We start from the raw sequence: 26,748 nt of genomic DNA on the forward strand, positions 1-26,748 counted from the left end.
AGGCTTACTTGGAACTTTTTTTCATGTTTATTCTTTTATTTCCCCATTTGTGAATTAGCTTTGTTTATGTCTTGGCTCATTTAGCTACTGTATAAATGTTAACAGCTTTCACATTCAACCTAATTTCTTATTAAGAACACTCAATTCATTAAAATTTATTTTGGCATGTAAGGTTGGTGGGGCTCACTTTATTAGCTTTTCCTCTAAGAATGAAAGTAGAAAGCAATCAATAGCAAGATCACCCTTTGGAAGATAGGCATATCCCGAGTGATTGTCCTTAAATATTTGAAGACTTTGAAGACTAAATATCCAAATCCAATCACAGTGACTAGAGAGTAAGCAAGGAAAGAATAATTGGAATCTGATTGTACCTAAGCAATGTAAATTATGTCCCCAAAGTAGGAAAACATTAACCAAGGTAGCTCCGTGGTAGCTACAAAAGAAGAATGAAAAGAGATAAAATTGGCAGTGCATCCAGCACATTGTCTACCTAGAAATCTCTTTGGGATTGAACTGCCATCCATCAGTTATGCAAGGCATGAATCCCTCTCCTAAACCCACCTCCACTTCCCACCACCACCACCACCCAGCCACCCTATAGCTAATCCATCATAATTGCCTCTCAAGTCCTTTCCCTTTTCACCACCTACAGCACAACAGCCCAGCGATTTTCAACCGGTGTGCTGCAAGAATTAAAACATGCAATACCTGACTATTTAGTCAGGGCCACGTTCCCTGATATTTTTTCCTTGTATGTGTCTTATAAGAACCTATCCTTTCTCCCACATTTCCGGGTTTAACTTTCCTCGGAGGGTAGGCGCTCACAGCCCCAGAAGAGCAGTAATAAACTTCTAGAAAAGGAAGGGACCTGCAGAAGCGATTACCGACTCGCGGCTGACCCCGGGAAGAGGCTACACATTGAACTAGCGCTTCCCGCGCTGGGCAACGCCCACCCCCACCCCGGTCCTGGCGGCAAGAGCGATTATTCCGGATTCAGACCTCTGAATTCGGGGAAGAACCGCTTCCGGCGGCACCGGAAGCGTGGCGGGGACCTTTTCGGAGACGGACTGACCCACCGTCAGTTCCCCCAGGTCCAGAAGGTGATCTGCGCCAGGTTTCAGAGTCCAGAGCCTGCAGGCCTTTTGCAGGAGCTGAGTGAGTGGGGTCCCCCAGCCGGTCGTCCGGGTGGCGTATGCTGTTTGACCTAGAGTGTCAGTGGCACAAGTCATACACATTGCGCTTTTCCAGGATGCATTTCTCCCCTGCGTGACCCTACTTCAGGCTTCCGAAGCGGTCTGCAGCCGGAGCGCCGCGGCAGGTGCGGACCCCAGTCCCAGCCTCCCCTGTGCCCAAGGTTGTCGGGCTCGGGTTCGAGGCCGCCAGATCCGGGCTTTCTCTACAGTGACTTCTTTTTACCTTTCAGATAAGTCTCAAGGCTTCCAGTTCCATTCAGACGTTTCCACCAGTCCAGCTGCATGTTGTTGGATATTTCCAACATCCTTTTCCAGATTCCATGAATTTCTTAGCGGCGCGAGAACGCCGAACTGGGTGTCAGAAAGCCTGGGTTCTAGTCCTGACTGCCATTAACTAGCGGTATGACATTCGAGAAGGTTCTTTTTTCTTTTCTTTCTCTCTCTCTCTCTCTCTCTCTCTCTCTCTGGCTCTATTTTTCTTTTCTCTGAATTGAGGGGCGTGGAATTAAGTAACAAGTAAGGTTGCTTCCAGTTTTGATATTTGGATTATTGCCCCCAATGTGTGTGTCTAATTCTGGCCTTAATTACGTATCTGTGCTTTGGTTAATCTCCGTGCAGGGCCTTTCCTCCTGTGCGTCCTTCTGAAATCTGGTTTGGGGCTCATTAAAATTATTTTTTATTTACTAAGGAGTCCCGTGCTCCCTGAGCACACTTTAGTGCTTAGTCCAGGGACTTGTGCCTGAAGAAGGTACTGTCAGTGCGCCACTCCTGAGGTGTTTCAGGGGCCTGAGGATCATTACATGGGAACACCTAGAGACTGTGAACTCTGAAGGAAGGGGCGCTGGCTTATTAAACTATGGATCAACAGCCTCAGACACACTGCCGGAGGCTGGTGCTCAGACAATGTTTGCTGAGGAGAAAACATACTTCTTACATTATTGTAGTTGCTCCTCCCCTTAAAAACTGAAAAGCAAAGCTGTAGAAATGCAGTCTTGGGAGCAGAAGGAATAGAAGACTCAGGAGGAAAAGAAGTATACTGCTGAGTTGAATTCCGTTGCAGTGTTCTCTCAATAAATTCTTTTATTCCAAGAATGATATTCAGAAGGCATTATTTAATAGATCTTTATGGGGTGTCTTCTTCCCTCTCTAAAGTATCTTGTGGGGGGGGGAGGAATGAGGGAGAGGGGAAAATGGTGAATGTTGACGAACAATTCCAAGTAGAGGGAATTTATGCAAAGGTTCAAAATTAGATGACAGGCCCTGGCCAGGTAGCTCAGTTGGTTATAGCGTAGTCCCAATACGCCCAGCTTGCGGGTTCGACTTCTGGTCAGGGCACATACAAGAAGCAACCAATGAGTTCATAAATAAGAGGCATAACAAATTTCTCTTTCTCTCTTTCTCTCAATAAAAATATATTTTTTAAAATAATAAAATATATTTTAAAAAATAAGTGGCATAACAAATTGATCTCTCTTTTCCTCTCTCTAAAATCAATTTTAAAAAATTTAAAAAGTAAATGACAAACCTTTGGAGATTATAAGTGGGTAAGAATAACAAAAACCTGGGAGGTAGGAGTGAGGGGACTATTAAGGATGTAAGAAATGAAGTGAGGTTAGCAGAGGACAGATACAGCATGTTTTGAAGTTGTACATTAAACTGGGAGCGGGGGCGGGGGGGCATTGGTAGTTGTTTAGCAGAGAGCTGATGAGTTCGTATTTGCATTTTAGAAAAATCACTCTATTTTTAATTTGATTAGCTGATGTTTTTCTTTTATTTTTTTTTAATATTTTTTTTTATTGATTTTTTACAGAGAGGAAGGGAGAGAGATAGAGAGTTAGAAACATCGATGAGAGAGAAGCATCGATCAGCTGCCTCCTGCACATCTCCCACTGGGGATGTGCCCGCAACCAAGGTACATGCCCTTGACCGGAATCGAACCCCGGGACCTTTCAGTCCGCAGGCCGACGCTCTATCCACTGAGCCAAACCGGTTTCGGCGCTGATGTTTTTCAAGAGTGAAAAAGGCCCTTTATAATTTTGGTACTATATTTCAATTCTGTCACAGTAGGAACATTAACAATAATAATACTTAGTGTCTAGTTAGTATGGAATCTCAACTCTGACTAGACTGGGAGCTCTTCCAGGGCAGGAACCCACTTTTATTCATTATCACTCTAGTACTTTACTTTGTGTAGAGGAGATACCAATTAATATCTGCTAACTTGATTTAAATATTAACCAAAATACTACTTTAAAACTTTTTTTTTCTAGGAGAAAATGAACCAGAAGTTGCTGAAGTTGGAGAACTTGCTACGATTTCACACCGTTTGTAGACAGCTGCACAGCCTAGGTCAAAGAAGAACATTCGCACAATGGAGGCGTGTGTTTTCATCTGCTTACCCAGTGCGGCCAGCTCCGCAGCACACCGGGTCCTGGCAAACAGACTCGCTCTTTGGGACTGCTTTATCTCAATATAGGCTTCTAGTAACAAAGAAGGTAGTGTAGATTTCTGGCATTACTGTATTATTTGGTCTGAAATGAAAGCCTGGAGCCATGAGTGGAAGTCCATTTTGAATATTTTGTCATTTACAGACTCTTTATTCCATAATGCCACACTCCAGGTAATAAATCTTGGTGAAGAAGGGAAGTTCTGGTTGTTCTGTAATGCTGATGAATTTGGTTACTTGGAAATTGGTGTATAACAGTGAATTAAGGATGCAGGATTTTAAAATTTAGTCTTGAGATTTACCTGCTTATGGGAGTGTTAATTCTTAGTAGAAGCTGTGATTGTGGTAGATATTCCAGAATAAATATAAATTGTCACTTAAAAGTTGTTTTTTACTTCTTCTTGCGTTCTGATTTTTTAATAGGAAGTAAGGCCACGGAAGTCTCAGTTATCTTCAACAAAATCTAAAAAGGAGGTGGAGGTATGGATTGGAATGACTGTTGAGGAGCTGGCCAGAGCAATGGAAAAGGACATAGGTGAGCCACATAATTTTATAAGGAAAAATAATGGGAAAATGGAATACCTGGAATCTTATTTGCAATGAGACTGAGGCATTCGAGTATGAAAATTAGACTGGTAGTTTAAAAAATTGTCATTACAATATTCTTCACTTTAAGTCACAAACTATAATTCGTTTCTTGGCTCTTTGCCAAATGTAGTTCTCCAACATTTCACTTCTAATAAAAGTGGAAATGATTTTTATCTGAACTAACCTTTCTCAGAAATTTAGTGAGATATTAGATTAAGTCCAAATAATTTTTTTGGACTGAGGGACCATATTTGTATTCATTTACTTCCCCTTTGGTTTTCTGTAATTTTATGAATTCCCTTTTCCACTAATTTTGACATTATATGTAGTGTCAGCAGAAAAATATTCATAGTATTAACTATAACTTTTAATAATACTATTTCTATTTGTAAATATATAGCATTATAGTCATATTTATCCCTCATTGCACCATTGATGTATTTATTACCAATTTGGGATTATTGGAACAGAATGAGTCTTTATTATTATAACCTGACATTAAAATTTAGTAAACAAAAATAGCCTATGATTGTAGCAAAATAAAATGACAAGTAAAGCAGAGTCTTGGAAAAAGGAAAGAATTAATAATAATAATAACTGATATTCATTGAACTGCTACTATTTATTAATACTTTATATTTATTAACTCTGTAATTTTCACAGTGCACCTAGAGGTAGGATGATTATTATCCCCATTTATAGGTTGAGAAACTGAGGCATAGAGAGGATACATAATTGCCCAGGATTTCACAGCTAGTACATGATAGAGCCAGGATTTGAACCCAGGGATTTTGGCTCCACAGCCTATGCTTTTCTTAGTCACAAACCAAATTATCTCTCAAGAATTGTTATTTGCACCATAGAAATAAGGATATACAATAAATCAGAGAAATTTTTTTTTTGAGAACCTTGTGAGTAAACTTATACCAGCATATTACTGAATAGGATGTTCTTTTAGTGCAATGGTTTGGTTATGTGAGGATGATTTTATTTCATATCTTTCTTCCAAAATCTATATTATAAAAGGCCTGTGGCCCTAACACCATAACGACCAAAGACCAGCGCGGGTGGGCGGGGCCACGCGATTTCACGCGCTGGGCTTCTAGTATATTTATAAGGTGACTGAAAGTCTGGAAACATAAGACTACTAACTTCATTATCATAACAGGTACATTTATTTATCATCCACCGGGAAATATGACTGAAATTAAAACAAAGCATATTAATGTTTACCTGGCAGGGGAGATACTATGACTCCCCAAGGTGGTTTTCTCAGGGCGAGGCTTGTTCATTGTGCTAACCCTTGAGATTTCCCCAAACATGGGAACTTGACAGTGTAATTTGTGGTAGTGGGGAACTATGTTTGCACTCCCCTGAAAACAAAAGCAGAACAAAAAGCACGTTAAATAAAATGAAGACCAAGAAAAACAAGTAAATATTATATACTAGAGGCCCAGTGCATGAAGTTTGTGCATGGGGGGCTGAGGGGGTCCCTCAGCTCGGCCTGCACCCTCTCCAATCTGGGACCCCTCGGGGGATGTCCGACTGCCTCTCGCAATCCGGGGCCTCTGGCTCCTAACCTCTCGCCTGCTTGCCTGCCTGATCGCCCCTAACTGCTCCTCTGCTGGCCTGATCGCCCCTAACTGCTCCTCTGCTGGCCTGATCGCCCCTAACTGTTCCTCTGCTGGCCTGATCGCCCCTAACTGCCTTTGCCTCACCCTGCACCTGGGACCCAGGATTCCCTCCTCCAGCCGGTTGCAGGCACCTGGGACCTGGGCTTCCCTCCCTCTGGATGGCCGCAGGCAGCCAGGGCCCAGGCCGGCTTTGCCTGGGCTGGCTGCAGCCACAGGGGACCATGGGTGGGTGGCTTTGCCTGGGCCGCAGCCGCAGGTGCCTGGGACCATAGGGCAGGTGGCTTGTCCCTCTCCCAGGCCGCAGCCCCAGCCACTGGTGCCTGGGACTGGGGCGGGCAGCTTGTCCCTCTCCCAGGTCGCAGGTTTAGCTGCTGGCACCCCGGACCACGAGGATCGTGGGGCATGCGGATTGTCCCTCTCCCGGGCTGCAGGCACAGCTGCTGGCGCCCAGGATCACAGGGCGGGTGGCTTGTCCCTCTCCGAGGCCACAGCCCCAGTCACTGGCGCCTGGGACTGCGGGGACCATGGGGCGTGCGGCTTGTCCCTCTCCCAGGCCACAGCCTGGCTGGTCCCCATTCCTCTCTCCCCAGTGTTGAGTTGTCTGAGCCATTACGGCGTGATGGTGTGAGGGCGTGATGGTGTGAGGGTGTGACATCTATTTGCATATTAGCTCTTTATTATATAGGATTTTAAGATTTTCTAGGCACTCTAAATAGGTAGATAAATAAATTGAATGTGTGTGTATATTGAGATACTGTGTGTGTATGTGCATACAGTTGAGTCTCAGCATTTGGGGCTTCTGTATTGGTGAATTCTCTAAAATGTATTTTGCCCCCAAATCAATACTCTCAGTGCTTTTGCAGTCGTTCCCGAACACACGCAGAGGGGTGAAAATTTTGAGTTGCCTTATCACACATTCCTACTAAGGTTCAGTGAGGCAACATTCTGCCTTCTTGTTTCAGCTCTCATACTGTAAACAAGTGTAATTTTTGTGGTTTATCTAGTGCCACATGTTTTTGCTTTTCTGTACTTTTTGTTGGTGATTTCACTGTTTTAAATGGCCCCTAAACATAGCACTGAAGTGCTGTTTAGTGCCGCTAACTGCAGGAAGGCTGTAATATGCCATACAGAGAAAATACATGTGTTAGATAAGCTTTGTTCTGGTATTAGTTATAGTGCTGTTGGCCATGAGTTCAGGGTTAATGAATCAACAATATCGTCTACTAAATAAAATATCTTTAAACAGAAACATTTAAAACAAGGTATGTATTGATTGGCTAATGAAAATTGTATGATTACAGGCTAAAGGAACCTAACCATGTATGTCCCCTCAGAGCAATGATTTAGTATTTGCTAATTCAGTATTCATGAAGGTTTTATAGAACATAACTACTGCGATTAACAATAATTGAGTATATATATATGTACACACATTTGTATATGCATGACATGTTAACTACAAGTTTTCAAAGAACTAGACGATGATAAACTACTCAATACTAAATGTATATACAACATGCAATTTAATATTTTATTGATGATTCATATGGTTCATCAGGTACATAAATACTCTAAATAATCATGAATGTGCAGAAATTCCAATTTATATGTATGCATCGTATTTTTTTAAATATATTTTTTATTGATTTTAGAGAGGAAGGGAGAGGGAGAGAGAAACATCAATGATGAGAATCACTGATCCGCTGCCTCTTGCACACCCCCTACTGGGGATCGAACCCACAACCCAGGCATGTGTCCTTGACCGGAATCAAACCCGGGACCCGTCAGTCCGCAGGCCAATGCTCTATCCACTGAGCCAAACCAGCTAGGGGATAGATGCATTATGTTTTAAAGATCATTTTCTTTTCAGCTTCTTTGTGATTTATTAACATTAGAGAAACAGATAGCTTATATAGTTATTTCTCTGATTGAGTGTACTGTTTATATGGACATTTATTAATAGAGGACACTTTCTGAACATTTAATTACATGAACCTAAAAGGTTTTATCTATTCCACCCAGATTTTATTTATGAAGCTTTATTGAACACTACTATGGACATAGATTCACTAGAAGCAGACTCACATTTAGATGAAGTCTGGATCAAAGAAGTGATAAAGAAGGCAGGAATGAAGTTAAAATGGAGCAAATTAAAACAGGACAAAGTCAGAGAAAATAAAGATGCCGTGAGAAGGTAAAATGTAACAATATATATTGGGGGAAGGAGACCACATAGTTTTATTCACACTTTTTAATAGAAAGGGTTGCCTTAAAATTTCTTTTGCAATTAAAATGATGTTAAACTTTTCTTTGAGGTACTTAAAGCATCAGTATATTCAGGTTATTATAAAACTCTTAAGGGTTATTTTTCTAAGTTTATATATTGATCCTGAATCTTAAAATTTTTTATTCAGTTCTGCTCATTGTTATGAAGATGTCAACTGTAGGTGTGTAGTCATGTATTTTGTCATAAGTCATATGTATAGAAGAGGAAAATACTTTGGTCTAAAGAATGCTGAATGTTAGGTTTTATCGTTAATGGCAGTTCACATAGATAACTGCAAATCAATTCACTGGCTATCAACTGTTCTGATGTTTAAGAAATGAACTTCCTTTGCTGTTAATTGTAGGCCCCAGGCAGATCCAGCTTTATTAACCCCAAGGTCCCCAGTGGTAACTATAATGGGCCATGTCGATCATGGGAAAACGACGTTACTTGACAAACTGCGAAAAACTCAAGTGGCAGCAATGGAAGCTGGAGGCATCACTCAGCACATTGGTGCCTTTCTTGGTATGAACACAAATTATCTGACAATGTGCTTGGGAACTCCATATATTCTTCCTTAAACATTTCATAGTATGAAATGTACAAATTCAAAGTAGAAGGAAAGGCTCAAGGTTAAAGCCATTGGTTTGATGAAGTGTAGAGCAAGTGGTTAATAAAGTTTATTTTGTACATTCTGTAAGAAGAAAATTATATTATCTTTCTATTCTAGCCCATTCTTAGTTAATGAGCTTAAATTCTTCAATGCTAGGTTGTGGCAATAAATAATAGCTACCCTTTACTGAGCACCTAGCATGTGCCCACCAATGTGCTGAGCACCTTATATACTTTATCTTTTTTATCTTCAAAAAATATCATTAGGTAGGTATTAATATTCCTACTTACAGGTAAGGTGTCTGAGACTTATTTAAGTTAAGGTACTTGGTTAAGGTACGTACACAGCTAGTAAGTGGCAAAGCCAGAGTTTAAACACAAGGCTTTTGGACTCAAATCCTGAGCTACCGATTGTATATGAAATAGCCTTTGTTAGTCAAGACAGTTGTGCAGCTGATGTTTGCTATGCAGGGGTGGCTACCTGTGTAATCCTCAGTGTATTCTCTCTCCAGAATAGATATTATTTGGTACATTTATGAAAGTAGTTATATTCTAGAAATATGAAGTGTTTTAGTTTGAAATTATTACATGCAAAGAAAACCCTACAGGTTTCGCCGGTACGTTATCAATTGTTCTGATTAAGATTAATGGAAGGAATAAAATTATTTTAAAGAATTAGTTGTGTTTTATAATGTCACATATATTTCTTCATGTTGAGAAAGTACCTGTTTGAGTTCTTAGTGTTCTTGGACTTCTGTTTCCACAGTCTCTCTGCCTTCTGGGGAGAAGATAACCTTTCTCGATACTCCAGGACATGCTGCGTTCTCAGCGATGAGAGCCAGGGGTGCTCAGGTCACCGACATTATCATACTGGTTGTAGCTGCAGATGATGGAGTGATGAAACAAACGGTAGAATCCATTCAGCATGCCAAAGATGCTCAAGGTGCTATGGCAAGAGCCACTGTTCTGGGATAGTGCCCATGTTGCTCATTTAGTCTTCATGGCAATCTCAGGATTATTATAGCTGTTCTTACAGATAAGGCTCAAAGACAGTTGAATTATTTTCCCACAGACGTTAATACTTAGAAGAGTGTAGCAGGATTCAATTTGGGACTTGTGATCACAAGTACAGTTCTTTCTCTACTGTTTATTTGGCATCTGATCTTCTAGCTTTCAGTGTTACTCTCTTTCCTTTTTAATTTCTCAAAATTGCCTTTGTGGAATGAACTCTGTTCTTAATGATTTTGGGGAATATAATAAAAAGAAGAGAGTGATAAATTTGCCAGGGATCCCATAACAGAGCAGTTGGCTAAGATACATGATATTTTTAAAAAATATATTTGTATTGATTTCGGAGAAGAAGGGAGAGGGATAGAGAGATAGAATCAATGATGAGAGAGAATCATTGGTCAGCTGCCTCCTGCACCCCCACTGTAGGGATCTAGCCCACAACCCTTGCATGTACCCTGACCAGGAATCAAACCATGACCTCCTGGTTTATAGGTCAACACTAAACCACTGAGCCACACTATGATATATTTTTTACATCATGCTTTCTATTCCTGTTCTTTTGGTCTTATCTATATGGCATGTACTTTTTCACAGTAGTAGGTTGTGGATTGCATAGTGTGTTTTGTTTTGTTTTTAATCCTCACCAGAGGATTTTGTTTATTTTATTGATTGATTGATTGATTGATTTATGGATGTATTTATGTATGTGCATGTATTTATTTATTTATTTTAGTAAGAGGGGAAGGGAAAGAGAGAGAGAGAGAGAGAGAGAAAGAGAGAGAGAGAGACGATTTATATGAGAGAAAACATCAATTGGTTGCCTCCCATATGCACCTCAACTGAGGATTGAACCTGCAACTGGGGTATGTACACAGGATGACGCTCCAACCACCTGAGCCACCCAGCCAGGGCACAGAGCTTTTTTGTGTGTTTGTTTTCAATTTATGTTCCTTTGCTACCTGAGAAAATTACAGTTGGTGAAACCCAACAAGAGAATTATCTGCTAGAATTTTGTGTGATTTCTCTAATGAGAGGGTATGTTTAGAAATAACAGGTAGATTATAAGATTGGTTGGCCCATTCATTAAGTAAACATTTATTGAGAATCTACTATGTATCACCAAGCTAAATGTATGAATAAAGAGTTGCTGTAAATCCAAAGGTAAATTCACGGTAATGATTCCTAATTTCACCCCAGGGTAAAATGTTAGGTTTTTAGCAATGAGTCAGCAGCTCCTAGAAAGAATAGGCAAATCATCTAAAGGCACCGGAATTCAGTTAGAATCTTCTCTTGATCTTTTTCTGGAGGTTATCTCCCGTATAATTGCTGATCTTGCTTTTAGGTTTAAGGATAGGCCTTTCTCTACTCAACAAACCTTTTTGTTTTAAATCATCTTAGCGTCTATTCTTAATTCAGAATCGGCTTATAATTGCAGTTTGACATCTCACAGCTGCAATCCTTTGTGTGTAGAAAGTAGAGTACAGTGGGTCTAAAGAGTGGGTCTTTTTAGGTATTTTATTAGATAAGTACATCCACTGAGTAAAGAGAAAGCCAGAACAGGTTGGTGTCTTCATTGTGAACACCTGGGATTAAAGGTGCCATTTGCACTCTTCTTAACTTTGTCTCTTTCAGTGCCTATTGTCCTTGCCATAAACAAATGTGACAAAGCTGAGGCTGATCCTGAAAAAGTGAAGAAAGAACTGCTAGCTTATGATGTGGTGTGTGAAGATTACGGAGGCGATGTACAGGCAGTGCATGTCTCTGCACTTACGGTAAACGCTTAGATGATGTGTTCAGATGGGAAGCTTATAGTGCATTATGCCTGAAGAGCATTTTGACATATATTTTCTGTTGTTGTTTCAGAATTCTCTGGGTACTAGGCAAAACTGGTATCTTCCTGGTTTGGCAGATTAGAAATTAGGCTCAGAAAGGTCAGTCACCAATCCAGGGTTACATAGCTGATGGTAATGGGGTCTAAACCTAATGCTTTTCTTATTATGAGATACTTAGAATGAGAAGAATAAATATTGAATGATGTGGGTAGGGTATGTATTGGCTAAAGACTGTTTTAAGCAAAAATGAAATACAGTTGTTAATAAAAAGTGCTTGCTTTTATAGTGAAAAACTATCAAGGTCTTAGGGCACTTAAGATTTAAACAAATAAAAAATTTTCACTAATACAAAGAAGAAACATTTGGGTTCAGTTTGTGAGTGATTGACTCAGTTTTTTGGGGAATTAAATTGTTATAAGTTTTATAATGTTATTTATGATGAATTCTGTTTTCTTTTAAATTACCAGTTATTCTTTTCTGTTTGAAAAACACCAAGGAAGCTCAGTACCTGCTTTGTGACAGCATTTTCTAATTCTTTTATCCTGTGCAGGTTGCTGCTAAGTAACAATTTCCATTTTTGTCCATTCTTATCATATTCCATCATTTACTCATAATACAGACCCCCTCCCCCCACATCATTCACTGAGGGATGGTGCTGTATTTGGCCACAATTTTTCAATTAAGTCTCATTTTATCTTTATTTTTCCTAATTCTGTTACTTCCAAGATGCTTAGAAATTATGCCTCCTTTAATAGTATAACCATGCTATTGATACTCATAAAATGCCACCTTACTTTGTTATCTTTCCACTATACGTGGGTTGCTATTGCACTCTGAAAGTCATATGGTAAGATTAAAGCATTTGAAGACATGGCCACCTTTTCTGTCCATATACCTTCAGATGAATAGATAGATGTAAAGCTGCTTAGGCAAATCTGGGGACATGGCAGAGATCATTCTTGGGGAATGGAGGGAGGTAGGAGAGAGGGACAGGGAAATAAGATTTGGCCTCCTTTTTCAAGGCATATAGAGGTCTACATTATGCAAAGAAACAACCCCAGCATTGTTTTTCAGAGCAGCATTTTATAAATTAGAATAAATACTAGGAATAACTAGATGGGTAAGCAAAGTATTGTGTTCACAGTTGTCTCTGTTGTTTTATACTCTCTAACAACTGTGAGCAATCTCTTAGCTGACAGGGAGAATGAAAAATCCCTTGCCCATCAGTTCCATCACCAGTTATCAGCTGCGTGATCTTTAAACTCTAGAAAGTGTAGTAAAGATAGATCATGAAAGGTGGAAGAATCATGTAATCTAGTCCTTCATTTGAGGAAAGGAGATCCAGGGAGGTGAAGTGAATTTTTATTTTTGCACAGTTGGGTAGTTATAATGGATCAAGTGAAAAAAATAGATGCGAAAGTTTGTCACATTGAATAGAACTTCAATGTGAAGTATCATTGTAAAGAGGGTTAGAGGAAGAAGTCACAGTTATAGAGACAGATGGAGGAGAAAAAGAGAGAATGAAGTATGTGTTTATGAAAGGGTATTAACAGGCACCACTAATGGCCTTAAAAAAAAAATAGCCACTGTTCTTTGCAATATCTGTCCCTGGATCAGGTTTCTTGTTTATCTCTCTCTCCCTTCCTCCCTTCCTTCCTTACAATTGCATAATTATGCTTTTAATACTTAAAGAGAAAAATATAATTGTCAAGGATTATTTGGCTTTCTGACCCTAGTATTTACATTTACAGATGATATTAATGTATATTAACAACTCGTTTTGTTGTTAAGGGGGATAACCTGATGGCTTTGGCAGAGGCAACAATTACTCTTGCAGAAATATTAGAATTGAAAGCAGACCCCACAGGTCCAGTGGAAGGAACAGTTATAGAATCTTTCACAGACAAAGGAAGAGGGTAGGTCTAGTAAAATGCTTACTTTTTAATAATTTTGTTCTATTTTTGTGAATTGATCATATAATGTTATTTTTCTTGCATGTTATGGTTAGTCCATGAATAATATTTTCAAAGCATTTTTTGAAAAGCATTTTATTGCACTAGCACAGAGAACACAAAATACAGTTATTAGTAGACCATAATAACTATCTGTATACACCAAGTAGTCACATTTACATGACTTAAGTATTCGATTTGTTTGATTTTTTCCCCCACACTGACATGACTGAACTGGTAAAGCCTGATTAGACTAACATAAATTGGAATGAAATAGCAGTTGTTGCATTTTAAGGATTCTAAATTCTTTATGTCCTTGCCCATTAACATAACATATAAGAAGGTCTTTGATCATTCAGAATAGAAGGTCAGATAAAGAGCTTCACAGATAAGGAAAAGCTAAAGGAGTTCATCACCACCAAACCAGTATTATATGAAATGCTGAAAGGTATCCTTTAAGAAGAGGAAGAAGAAGAAAAAGGTAAAGATACAAATTATGAACAACAAATATGCATCTATCAACAAGTGAATCTAAGAATCAAGTGACTAAATAATCTGGTGATCATAATAGAATCAGGGACATAGAAAGGGAATGGACTGACTATTCTTGGGGGGGAAAGGGGTGTGGGAGATGCAGGAAGATACTGGGCAAAAATCGTGCACCTATGGATGAGGACAGTGGGTGGGGAATGAGGGCGGAGGGTGGGGCGGGAACTGGGAGGAGGGGAGTTATGGGGGGGGGGAAAGAGGAACAAATGTAATAATCTGAACAATAAAGATCTAATTTATTTATAAAAAAAATAAATAAATAAAAATAAAATAAAAAGAAAAGACAAAAAAAAAAAAAATGAAGGTCTTTGGAATGGTGTTGCCGTCTTGAGTTTTCCTCCCTATCGGCAAAAGAAGTCTTCTCACTGCTTAACAAAATAAAGAAAGGGGAGTAGGATTGTGTCAGAACACTCAGCTATCTGCACCCTCCACTACCATCTGTAATAATAAAAGCGTAATATGCTAATTAGACTGGTTGGCTAAACAGTGGAACGACCATCCAGATGACCGGAACGACCTTCCAGACGAAGCTGGGGCTGCGAGGGCCGAGGCCCTTGCACAAACTTTGTGCATCGGGCCTCTAGTAACTTTATAAGAAATGTGTTGTTTTTTTGTGGTAAAGATACATAACTATCAAATTTACCATCTTAACCATTTTTAAGAGTACAGTTCAGTAGTATTAAGTATATTCACATTGTTGTGCAGTAGAATCTAGAATTTTTTCATCTTGCAAAACGGCAACTCTATACCCATGAAACACTAATTTTCTCTCTCACTCCCCCTGTCCTTGGCAGCTACCTTTCCATTTTCTGTTTCTATGACTTTGACTACTTTAGACACCTCATGAGTAGAATCATATGGTATTTGTTCTTTTTGGCTGGCTTATTTCACTTAACATAAATGACCTTGAGATTCATCCATGTTGTAGCATGTGACAGGATTTTGTGTGTGTGTTTTTTTAAGATTGCATAATATTTCATTTTATGTATGTGTATGCTGCAGTTTCTTTATCCTTCCTTATCATTCCAATATTTGGGTTGCTTCAACCTTTTTAACAGTTGTGAAGAAATGTTTTTGTAGTCTGAAAAACTGCTTGAGAAATTGAAAAGTGGTAAATACATAATATTATGTATTTTTAAGTCTCAAAAAGATATTCTTGCTCACCCTGGCCAGTGAGGCTTAGTTGGTTGAGCATCATCCCATGCACCAAAAGGTCACCGATTTGATTCCTGGTCAGGGCACATGCCCAGGTTGCTGGCTCCATCCCCAGTAGGGGGCATGTGGGAGGCAGCCAATCGGTCTTTGTCTCTCTCCTTTCCTCTCTCTAAAGTCAATAAAAACATATATATTTTTTGTTAATCCTCACCAGAGGATATTTTTTTCATTGATTTTGTAGAGAGAATGGAAGGGAGAGGGAGAGACAGAGAGAGAGAAACATCTATGCGAGAGACACACATGGACTGGTTGCCTCCCACATGCACCCTGACCGGGGCGGGGATTAAGCCTGCAACCAAGGTACATGCCCTTGACCAGAATCGAACCCACGACCCTCAGGCCAATGCTCTAACCACTGAGAAAACCAGCTAGGACAAAAACATTTTTCTTTAAATGAAAAAATAATCTTTGCTTTACTAAGAACATACTATTACATCCTGATTATGGCATTAAGAATTAATAACTTTATTTTCATTTTAGTCCTGTTACTACAGCAATAATTCAAAGAGGAACATTGAGAAAAGGCTCGATTCTGGTTGCTGGGAAGAGTTGGGCAAAAGTGCGCTTAATGTTTGATGAAAATGGAAAATCAGTTAATGAGGCCTACCCCAGCATGCCAGTGGGGATCATAGGCTGGAAAGACCTCCCTTCTGCAGGAGATGAAATTCTTGAAGTAGAATCTGAGGTATATCAAGCTTAATTCCTATATATTAGCTCGGATATAATGATTTTAAATAATCTATAATGTTATACCAAATTAATGTTAACTTATTATTAATTATTCTAGTCTATGAGGGGGCGGGCCAGTGGTGCCTTTTTAGAATTTGGCTGTAGAATTTTTTAAAATTTGAGATAGGGTTTTTAAATGAAATAATTTCATTTATATACAAAGCCTTCAAATGCAAGTTTTATAGGTTTCTTGAAACTTATAAAATTAGTACTTTCATATGAGTTAAACTAATTTCATAGTGGAAGAAAAACAAAGCTTTTAGTTAAATAATGCCTGATTTTTCCCTGTAAAGGCAAGGGCACATGAAGTTGTTGACTGGAGGAAGTATGAGCAGGAGCAGGAGAAAAATAAAGAGGCTCTAAAAACAATAGAAGAAAAGCGAAAGGAACACCAAGAGGCGCACCGGAAGGATCGTGAGAAGTATGGCAATCTGCACTGGAAGGAGAGGTCATTTATAAAGTACCAAGAAAGAAAAGAACAAAAGTTATTAAGGCCAAAAGAGAAAGTAGAAAGAGATTCAAATATGCTTCCTGTAATTATTAAAGGTAACTTTTTAAAGATTTTACTTAACTCGCTTTTGGAATATCTGTATTTCTTCATTCTCACAGTTAATTTGAGCAATTAAATTTAAGCCAAAAGTATCTCAGTGTTTTTTTGGGGGGGGGAGACTTTTATTTTTATTAAGGTAGAATTGACATGTTATATTAGTTTCAAGTGTACAACATAATGATTCGATATTTGTATTTACTGTGAAATGTTCACAGTAAGTCTAGTTAACATCGATCACCATACATATTTACAATGTTTTTTCTTGTGGTGAGAACTTTTTAAAAAAATATATGTTTTTATTGATTTTATACAGAGAGGAAGGGAAAGGGAGGGAGGGAGAGAGAGAGAAACATCAATGTGAGAGAGAAACATCGATCGGTTGCCTCCCATATGCACACTGACTGGGAATTGAACCCACAACTGGGGTATGTCCCCTGACTGGGAATTGAACTGGCGACCTCCTTTTGGTGCATGGGACAACACTCAGTCAACTGAGCCAAACCAGCCAGGTCATGATGGAACTTTTAAGATCTACTCTCCTAGCAGCTTTCAAATATGCAGTACAGTATTATTATAGTCACCACATGTACATTGCATCCCATGACATTTTTTTATAACTGGAAGTTTGTACCTTCTGACCTCTTTCGCCCTTTCACCTCCTCCCTCTTGTGGAGATTTTCTTAGTAAACATTTTTCTAGCTGATTTTGTTGTAAATGTATATTTAGTTATATTTTATTAAATTAAGTAGATATTTATAATGCTAAACCTAAATTAAAGTGTATTTAGTGGTAACTACTATTCCTATTATGGTCTTACATAGATTATCATCATTTAAATGCCTAACTCTTAACACCAATAATTTTAAACTTGCTTCCTTTAGGTGATGTTGACGGTTCTGTTGAGACCATTTTGAACATTATGGATACCTATGATGCTTCACATGAGTGTGAGCTTGAATTAGTACATTTTGGTGTGGGAGATATTAGTGAAAATGATGTTAACCTTGCTGAAGCATTTCATGGTAAGGATTCCATTCCTGTTTAACTGTGTTCCCTAAAACTCACTGAGCCATTTGCTTCTGTCTTTTGTTGCTTGGCTCGTTGCACCTGACATTTGCCCATCAGCATCACTATTCCTGTTGTGGTGGAGTCCCTGCTGTCAATTGGGGTGGATGGATTGATTGTGCAATATTTTAGCCACAGCTCCACTTGTCATTTTTTTGTTTGTTTGTTTTGTTTTTTTTTAAAGTACCATTTCTGTCCCCTCTTCCCACTCCTCCTGGTTCCCCACCCAATTTAGACTAATGAGTATTCCTAACACTGTAATCAGCCTATTCAAGTACTTTCCTTGTTCACTGATAATTTTACAGTCTTCGATAAAAAGCTCCTTTTAGTTTTAAATGCCTAGAAGGGGACTATTTCTTAGTGGAACTTATGATACACAAAAAAGGAACTCATGACTGCCTCTAACTAAGTCTATCACTTAGCAAAGCACCAACACTGTTGCGTGATTAATGAAATCATTAGGAAGGAGCTACTTCATGACCTGACTTAATTAGAATTAGATGTTAACTACTACTGAAAAGGTTTTTTCAGTAATGCTGGTTAACTCAAAGTATTTTATGGACATTGACTGGTCTAGCACAGCGATTTTCAACCAGTGTGCTGCAAGAATTTTAATTATATATGTATATGAGAGGCCCGGTGCATGAAATATGTGCACTCAGGGTCCCTCAGTCCGGCCTGCGCCCTCTTGCAGTCCGGGAACCCTCAGGGGATGTCCGACTGACGGCTCAGGGGAGTGGGCCTAAGCCAGTAGTCGGGCATCCTTACTGCCACTGTGCTTGCCAGCCGTGAGCCTCGCTCAGGGCTTCTGGCTGAGCGGCGCTCCCCCTGTGGGAGTGCGCTGACCAGGGGGCAGCTCCTGCGTTGAGCATCTGCACCCTGGTGGTCAGTGCAAGTATTAGCCTTTTATTATATAGGATTTTAAAATATATTTTTTATTTCAGAGAGGGAGAGAGAGATGGAAACATCAATGATGATGTTTCACTGCACGTCCTGATCCTGCAACTCAAGCATATGCCCTGACTAGGAATTGAACCATGACCTTCTGGTTCATAGGTCGATGCTCAACTACTAAGACACACCAGCCAGACAAGAATTTTTAAAACATGTAATACCTGACTGTTTAGTCAGGAGTCCTGACCTCTTTCCCTTAGGTTGTCAAATGAAAAAATGACAATAGTCAACACAATAGCTGTCCAGTGTGAATGAATCAAAATTATACTTTTTTTTTGTTAAATCGGCAAAAAATACAGTTTTTGGTGTGCCACAGTTTTTAGTAATTAGATAAAAAGCTCTTTTTGGGTTTAAATGCCTAGAAGGAAAGGAGACTGTTTATTTGTCAAACTTATGGTACAGAAAAAGGGAACTTATGACTGTCTTTTTAGCTAAGTTTGTTACTGAGATGAAAAAGGTTGAAAATCGCTGGCCTAGCATTGTACTGTGTAATATAGTGTATTGAATGCTTTCTTCATGATGAGACTCTCAAGGTGATTGTTTTGCTCTTAAGCTGTTTGCATTAACTTTTTTTCATGTAAGGTTTTCCCCAAGGTTTTTGTTTTGCTTTTTTCCCCCAAGGTTAAATACTTTAATTTTATTTATTATTTTTTAATATATTTTCTTGATTTTTTACAGAGAAGAAGGGAGAGGGAGAGTCAGAAACATCAATGAGAGAGAAACATTGATCAGCTGCCTCCTGCACACCCCCCACTTGGGACGTGCCCGCAACAAAGGCACATGCCCTTGTCCAGAATCAAACCCGGGACCCTTCAGTCCGCAGGCCGACGCTCTATCCACTGAGCCAAACCGGTCAGGGCAATACTTTAATTTTAATTTGGCAAAATGTATAGCTTCATAGAACTTCTTTCATTTCTTAAATAACTTTTGAACTTTACAATTAAGTATTTTTGAGCAGCTAAAAACCTAAGAGTAAATAAATCGCAAAAGTTGTGGACAATAAGATTATAATAATAGAGTTGTTATAAAAATAATGTATATTTCAACCCTTTTTTTTTTCCTTATATCCCTGGTTATAAAAATCAAAGCTTTAATTAGCATGCTGCCTACACATTATGGCACTTAAAATAATGTTTCTTAGATGAATGGATGGGTTTTTAAAACAATAAAGAAATTTTCCTTGTTTTCCAAAATCCTATATAATAAAAGTCTAATATGCAAATCATCCAAACTGCAGAACGACTGGTTGCTATGACATGCACTGACCACCAGGGGGGCAGATGCAGGAGCTGCCCCTTGGTGGTCAGTGCGCTCCCACAGGGGAAGCGCCACTCAGCCAGAAGCCCTGAGCCGGGCTCACAGCTGGCGAGTGCAGCGGGGGTGGTGGGAGCCTTTCCTGCTTCTGCAGTAGCGCTAAGGATGTCCAGCTGCCAGCTTAGGCCCACTCCAGTGTCAGTTAGACATCCCCTGAGGGCTCCCGGGCTACGAGAGGACGCAATCTGGGCTGAGAAACTGCCCTCCTCCCCTCTCCTGAGTGCATGTATTTCGTGCACCGGGCGGGCCTCTAGTAGAATTTATAAAGTCCTTTTATTAATTTGACAATTTACTAGTTTTCATGAGAAAAAAAATTATAGAATTTCTTCTCTCCCCAACTAGCTTTTAATTACATAGAAGGAAATAAAACAATTTAGATTTGAGTTTCTATTCAAAAGACACACTATTTTGTACAATAGTTGTGCTATTTTATTGATTATATTTCTGATTGCCAGGTGTTATATATGGCTTCAATGTGAACGCAGGCAAAGTTATCCAGGAGTCAGCTGCAAAGAAAGGAGTAAAAATTAAACTTCACAAAATCATTTACCGTCTTGTTGAAGATTTGCAGGAAGAACTGAGCAGCAGATTGCCCTGCACTGTGGAAGAGCACACAGTAGGTAAGTGTTCACTGACTGTTACTTTTAAACATTCATATCTGAAGTGCTGTAAATGACACTTGAAAGTAAAGTTTAGGGGAAATGTATTTTACTGTTGAAATGTTCACTGTTCTAATACATATCCTGTGTTCTAGAAAAAATGAATACCACACATGAGAATTCAAAGTATTATAAACGCTTGCCCTCTGAAAAACTTGGGCCCTGAGGATACAAGGCACGTAAGGCAGTAAGAACTTGCCCTCAAGTTTAGACATGGACAGCTAATTATGGAACAAATTAGACTAGGGTGGGAGGCATAAAGATTATTAAGGTGTCATGAAGGAGCCATTGATTTTGTCCTGGAGCTGGCAGAGACATCGACCATGAGAAAAAATGTACTTCACATTTAAATATTAAGTATTAAAAAGATTCTCTAGCATACTCCTTGGGCAGATTAAAGTCTAAATTCATGATGACTGAATCATTTTATGTGTTCTTTCCTCCCCATATACAGATATTTTACACTTTTTATTTTGATGGTAGTTTTAAATACCCAGAAAAATTACAGAAGTATAGGGAGCTCTCTCCAATATACCCTTTACACAGTTCACCAATTAAACATGATCATACAGAGGTTTGTATGTTCTTGTGCTAAGAGCAACTTGTAAAACTAAGTTATGAGGGTTCCTAGCAGTAAGCAAGCACCAAATAACACTAACCCTAAAAAATTCATTCACGTATTATAATGTATTATTGGAATTTAGTTTTCAGTTAGTGAAAAAGTTAAGCTAAATCACAGAATTAGTATATGACCAGTGATGATATTAAAAATAAATCAGGTGATCTAGATGATATAGACTAGAAAATATATTGAGGGACAGCTGACAACTATGTTTTCATGAAGATCTAGACAGGAATTGTACTAAATAATCTTATCATCAGTTATCACCTTCTACTGCATTTTACTCAGCCAAAAAAAAAAGGAGTCCCATTTTTCTTTTATTCACTCTTTTGGTAAGCACTTGTATTTTCTTTCCCAAGAATTTTCTGGGTTTTATTTCTAATATCGGTCAGGAAAATAAAGTTGGCGGAGTCAAAGAAAACCAGGATTTCTTTGCACAAGTTTGTATTTTTATCATCTTTCTTACTTTACAAAATGTTAGAAATTATTTTTCTGAATTTTTTACTTTCTGTACTTGATGTTCTCTTCTTCCTAAAGGTGAGGCTTCTATACTAGCTACCTTTTCCATAACAGAAGGGAAGAAAAAAGTTCCTGTGGCTGGCTGCAGAGTCCAAAAAGGACAGCTAGAAAAGCAAAAAAAATTTAAGTTAATCCGTAACGGAGATATTATTTGGAAGGGTAAGCAACATCAAAATCTGTTAACATATCCAGTCACCAAAACCTGACAATTCTCTGTAACTGCCTGAAATCTTTTACTTCTTGCTGGATTCCCTCCCTCATTTGGTCTGATTCCAAGATTGAGTCCCCCAGTCTGATTTTTTAAACGTCTTAAAAAAAAGACTACCTTTCCAGTCATGTCTCCTCTACTCTGCATCATATTTGCTTGCTTCTATCCTTTCTTGATTCTGCCTGCAATCTTTTATCTTGGTTTATCTCACTCAAATCCTAACACCAGACTACATAGCCCTTAGTGAAGTGCCTATTATTTGTTGAATGTATGAACCATGTTTTATTTATTTTTTTAAAGGCTCATTAACCTCCCTGAAACACCACAAAGATGACGTTTCAGTCATCAAAACTGGAATGGACTGTGGTCTCAGTTTGGATGAAGAAATGATAGAATTCAAAGTGGGAGATAGAATTGTTTGTTATGAAGAAAATGAAGTTCTAGCCAAGACCTCTTGGGACCCAGGATTTTAAAATTGTATTAAAAATATAAAGATTAAATATTTTGCTGTCTAATAGAACTAGTCTTGCTTTATTGGAGGGTAGAATTCTTTCTCTATTGGTCAGTAAGTGCCCAAGCAATTCTGTCAAAATAGGAAAACTTAAGGATGCCTTAACTAGAAATCCTGGTGTTAGTACAGTAAAAGGGAATTACTGGAATATCACTGAAGGTAACTTCAAATCAATGTTTTTACTTAAGAGTGGTACCAAAAGAAACAATCCTCTCTGAATTGAGCTCCAAGGATAAGATATAGTACCAATCAAATACTGCTTGAAATCACATTTCTCAGTGCCAACTGGACTAATGAGCAGTTTGATTTCGAGTTCATGCCCAACATTGAAGGTAGTGTATTTCCTAGTTCTGCAGACAGCAAACATCCCAGCCAAACCACCTAGGAACTCGGGGTGAATTTTTGAATTGTCAATTTGCAGCTCAGCCTTTTAAATTTCCCATGTATGAAATCTATCATAGCCCACAAATCAGTGTTTCTCAATTGGGGGAGGGAGGTGGTTCTCACCCAGGGGTTATGTGGCAATGCCTGCATACACTTTCGGTTGTGGTAATGGGGATGGAGTGCTACTGGCATCAAATGGATTGAAGCCAGAGATGCACAAGGCAGCACCCCCCAAATTATCTGGTCATAGTACTGAGGTAAAAAAGAAAAACTGACAAACACAAACTGGTTTATTATCTAGAGAGCTGATACCCCATGGTGGCGAGGGCTGAGGCGGTTAGGGGTGATCAGGCTAGCAGTGTAGGGCAGTTAGGGGCTATCAGGCAGGCAGGCAGGTGGTGAGTGGTTAGGAGCCCGTGGTCCCAGATTGGAGAGGGTGCAGGCCAGGCTGAGGGACCCCCCCCACCTGGGCCTCTAGTTAAATAAATGGAATTCTTCTGCCAAAGTATAGTTTATCAATTTGATCCATCAACTTCTGATGCTTAAAAAAAATCACTGGAATAAGATTCGACAATCAAATGTTAGTTCATGTCTTTTATTAACCCAAATACAATTACTTGTCTTCTGGTTTGTTGAAGCAATACGTCAGACAACATTTGCCACAATAATGTCTGTCGAAGTGGCTGGCCATAAAAACTCCAGCACCACATTCATCTGAAGGGCACTCCCGACGAAGGCGACTGATTTTGCCATTCTCATCCACCTAAAAAGCACAAACCTGCTGTTAAGATAATTTTACAACGTATTCTGAAGTCTTTTTTAAGTGAATCAAAATACATTCTTTTAGTCACACAATGGTAGTTTTTAGTACTTACGAACCCAAAGCATCCCAAACCCTCACCAGTAATTACTACACCAAACAAGTTCAGAGCTCCTTCAAGTCAAACCCTGCAAGAGACAGACTAAGCTAGACCTGAACCCACATCTGACTTCAAAACCAAAACCCTCCTTTGGAACAAGCAGCTAAAGCTAAGCCCCATGATCTAAAGTTCAAGTATTAAACAGGAAAAGAAATTTTATACTAGGAGTTTGAAACCAGAGATACAAACACAATTTATTAACCTATAGACAAAAACTTATAAATTGGCTCACTTTGTAGTACTTCAGGACAGCCAGCTTGACCTTCTTTCTCTTATGCTTGTTCTTCTTGGGAGTGGTGTAGGACTTCTTCTTCCTTTTCTTGGCACCACCACGGAGTCTCAACACAAGATGAAGCGTGGACTCCTGTTAGGGCAGCAGCATGAAGCAAGCTTTAACAACAATCACATTCGTGCTCATGCTCCACCCAGGATGGGAAGCCAGCGCCACGCATCCTCTAACGAGATGCACTAGGAAGCGCGGGGGAGGGAGCCTTGGGGGGAGAGCCGGACTCTTAGCTAGTGCACGGGGAGATTAAAGCACCAGCTTACTCCAGGGGACCCGACCTGCAGGCCCAGGCCGTGGGAACCTAGAGCAGTGCTTCCCGAACGTTCATGCAGGAGCGGCCTGGGAAAGCTGAGCAATCGAAAGCTGGTCTCAGCATTAGGGACCTGTCAGAAACGTTAAGACTTATACTTAAAGGGCCGCTCTTCCTAACAGACCTTTTGAATGTTGTAGTCAGACAGAGTGCGCCCGTCTTCCAGTTGCTTGCCAGCAAAGATCAGTCTTTGCTGATCAGGAGGAATTCCTAATGAAAAACAAAACAAAACACCAACAAATTAGGTCACGGCAGAACCAGCCCCTGCTCAAGGTTTACGAGGTAATCATCCTGAATCAAGGGCACCAGCAGCCCTGAGTTCGCACTGCCGGCCATGCAGGCTGGCTTCCAGGTTCGCTAACGTGACCTCCTGTGATCGCCGGCGGGACTTAACATGCACACGCTACCATCGCCTTCATTTGCAGAGGAAACCGGCGTAGAGAGTTAAGCAGCTCGGCCAAATGCACACGCAGTGGACGGCACTGCAGCTCGGTTCCCTGCTCAGAAACGTTGTCTCCCGTGACATTTCACACGGTTTCACTGACTCCCCCCGACCCCTGCCCACCCGCCCAGCGCCGAGGCCTCCGGAGGTTACGGTTTCTAAACTAGAAAATAGGACTTGCCTTCCTTATCCTGGATCTTGGCCTTGACATTTTCTATCGTATCCGAGGGTTCAACCTAAGAGTTTTAAAATGCAAAGGTAATGGTAAGACAGGAAGAAACAAGAACAAACGCCCCATTCGTGTGAGTCGCGAGGGGCGGGGGGCTGCAGCCTCCCCAAGAGCTGGTCCCTCACCCGGCGGACAGGCCAGCCCCCAGGACCGCATCCGGCGAGCACTTCTCAGGCCCGCGGCGACGCCACACGTGCTAGGCCCGCCCGGAGCGCCTCCCGCCCCTGCCGGGACCCCCGCCTGGGTCGCGGGCCGGCCCCACCGAGGTGAGGGCCGAGCCTTTAGACGCGCAAAGGCTGCCCGGACCCCTGCCCTGCTCGGCAAATGGCTCTCGATTCAGGGTCAGGTTTCCGAACCCGGACTCGGAAACACGCTCTAAAGCAGCGCCGGTCCGAGATCCACCTCCGGGCCTTCCTCGGACCTCGGCTCCCTCACGCCACCTGGCCCGCACCTCGAGAGTGATGGTCTTCCCCGTGAGGGTTTTCACGAAAATCTGCATCTTGGCGGCGACTCCACCTGAGGGGGAGGAGAAGGAAGAGTCGGGTTACACCTGGGGACACAAGAGGGGAAGGCCGGTAGGCCGCCGGCCAGGGAGCGGACGAGAAGCACACACTCACCGCAGATGGCGGATCGGAAAGGAAGGACGCCGCGCAGGCCCACACGGTTCCCGGGGCCGCCGCCGCCGCAGGCCCCACCTCTTAGGCGACCACACCGAATGCCTGACTGCTATCACCGCGGCTGTCTAGCCACATGCCAGACTAGCTCGTGGACCTCATTTCTTCTCGTTCTAGGCCGGGCTTATTTGTCACTTTAACCTCCAGAATGCTCTAGAGATAGTAGGTTTAAACAACTTAAAATGTCTTTAAAAGGCTTGTCTCCTATAGGGGACGTGGCTAAGAGGGTCTTAAAAAGGGGGTGGGATTGAGGGGGCCTCATGGAGGAAGAGGAGGAAACGGAAGTGTCTTCTGGGAGTTGTAGTTTCCACTGCTTTCTTTGGGCTGAGACTACTTGTCCCAGGATGCAGTTCCACCCCCCCGCGTGCCGTAGTTAACTAACTCCACGCACTGGAGCTGGTGTTTTTGGAGAAAGGGAGTGAGGTGAGGAGGGAGGAAGGGCGGAGCGAAGTAATGCTTTCAGGGGAGGTGGAAACGGGTCGGAAATGACTAGGAGGAAAGGGCAAGAGGCTGGGGACGGTAGTGGAAAGGAGGTAGCGTTCACCTCCTCACGGAGGCGGTTAGGAGCGGAGGATCAAGCCACCTTCCACCGCTGCTCCCGGGCCTGCAAGGGAAGGAGTTCTGTGGCCAACTCCAGGCAACCTGAGAAATAGGTGATATCTTCCAAAGTTAGGGTTCATCCTTTTTTTTTTTTCTTTTTCTTTTTTGCCCTGTAGTCACAACGCCTTCAGCCCCCAAGTCTCTGCTGGTGTAAGGAAAGTTCTGAGCCTGGTTTGCCGTGTGAGACAGTTTAATATGTTGCAAATCTCAGGCCCGGTTCTCAAATGTTAAAATGAACCGATACGGGAAAGAAATCTGCGGGATGGCTATTTAGTTGTAGAATTTCCCAATCTGTCCGTTGGCGAAGCTCCCGAGAGGAAGCCTGGAGTATGTGTGGGACGCGCCTGGCAGGCGGGAATCAGCCGGGAGTTGTGTCCTTACCCGCCTTCCTCCGCTGCACAAACCACGGACTCCTCCAGGGCCCCCTCCTGTTTTTATCCCTGTGCCTGCCCCCTGTATGCCCACCCCCACATT

The 26,748-nt window shown here is 40.9% G+C and overlaps 2 protein-coding genes and 1 pseudogene across 8 annotated transcripts; 2 read left to right on the forward strand and 1 right to left on the reverse strand.

The window, feature by feature from the left end:
* Positions 1-1,031: 1,031 nt before the first annotated feature.
* On the forward strand, positions 1,032-22,438 carry MTIF2 (mitochondrial translational initiation factor 2). Of its 7 annotated transcripts, XM_036334534.1 has the most exons (16): positions 1,056-1,155; positions 1,249-1,318; positions 1,424-1,593; positions 3,464-3,688; positions 4,063-4,174; positions 7,884-8,055; positions 8,492-8,652; positions 9,506-9,682; positions 11,383-11,522; positions 13,374-13,498; positions 15,779-15,983; positions 16,321-16,573; positions 17,459-17,599; positions 20,366-20,530; positions 21,729-21,869; positions 22,219-22,438. In XM_036334534.1, exons 4-16 carry the CDS (start codon positions 3,470-3,472, stop codon positions 22,389-22,391), a joined length of 2,184 nt encoding a protein of 727 aa, XP_036190427.1. In that variant the 5' UTR covers positions 1,056-1,155; positions 1,249-1,318; positions 1,424-1,593; positions 3,464-3,469; the 3' UTR covers positions 22,392-22,438. The 7 variants fall into 7 exon arrangements, with proteins under 7 accessions (XP_036190428.1, XP_036190427.1, XP_036190426.1 ...); XM_036334535.1 differs by lacking the exon at positions 1,249-1,318 and having other exon boundaries at positions 1,032-1,155; XM_036334533.1 differs by having other exon boundaries at positions 1,069-1,318.
* LOC118669560 lies at positions 5,453-5,602 on the forward strand (annotated as a pseudogene).
* A 954-nt stretch (positions 22,439-23,392) lies between the features above and the next one.
* On the reverse strand, positions 23,393-25,746 carry RPS27A (ribosomal protein S27a). Its single transcript, XM_036334541.1, has 6 exons — positions 25,618-25,746; positions 25,452-25,516; positions 24,953-25,007; positions 24,454-24,539; positions 23,966-24,097; positions 23,393-23,576 (listed from the first exon to the last, which is right to left on the reverse strand). Exons 2-6 carry the CDS (start codon positions 25,497-25,499, stop codon positions 23,427-23,429), a joined length of 471 nt encoding a protein of 156 aa, XP_036190434.1. The 5' UTR covers positions 25,500-25,516; positions 25,618-25,746; the 3' UTR covers positions 23,393-23,426.
* Positions 25,747-26,748: the final 1,002 nt, after the last annotated feature.

This window comes from Myotis myotis, unplaced genomic scaffold (assembly GCF_014108235.1).
Source record: "Myotis myotis isolate mMyoMyo1 unplaced genomic scaffold, mMyoMyo1.p scaffold_m19_p_14, whole genome shotgun sequence".
NCBI classification, from domain to species: Eukaryota; Metazoa; Chordata; class Mammalia; order Chiroptera; family Vespertilionidae; genus Myotis; species Myotis myotis.

What these genes read in the sequence shown, in the direction of transcription:
- RPS27A (XM_036334541.1), bottom strand. Translation starts at nt 25,499, where the DNA reads ATGCAGATTTTCGTGAAAACCCTCACGGGGAAGACCATCACTCTCGAG. An exon ending in CTGACTACAACATTCAAAAG is followed by an intron (nt 24,098 to 24,453) that starts GTCTGTTAGGAA and finishes CTGCCCTAACAG; the next exon opens with GAGTCCACGCTTCATCTTGT. An exon ending in CTGTCCTGAAGTACTACAAA is followed by an intron (nt 23,577 to 23,965) that starts GTGAGCCAATTT and finishes TGTGCTTTTTAG; the next exon opens with GTGGATGAGAATGGCAAAAT.
- MTIF2 (XM_036334535.1), top strand. Translation starts at nt 3,470, where the DNA reads ATGAACCAGAAGTTGCTGAAGTTGGAGAACTTGCTACGATTTCACACC. An exon ending in TGCATGTCTCTGCACTTACG is followed by an intron (nt 11,523 to 13,373) that starts GTAAACGCTTAG and finishes TTTGTTGTTAAG; the next exon opens with GGGGATAACCTGATGGCTTT. An exon ending in TTCACAGACAAAGGAAGAGG is followed by an intron (nt 13,499 to 15,778) that starts GTAGGTCTAGTA and finishes TTTTCATTTTAG; the next exon opens with TCCTGTTACTACAGCAATAA.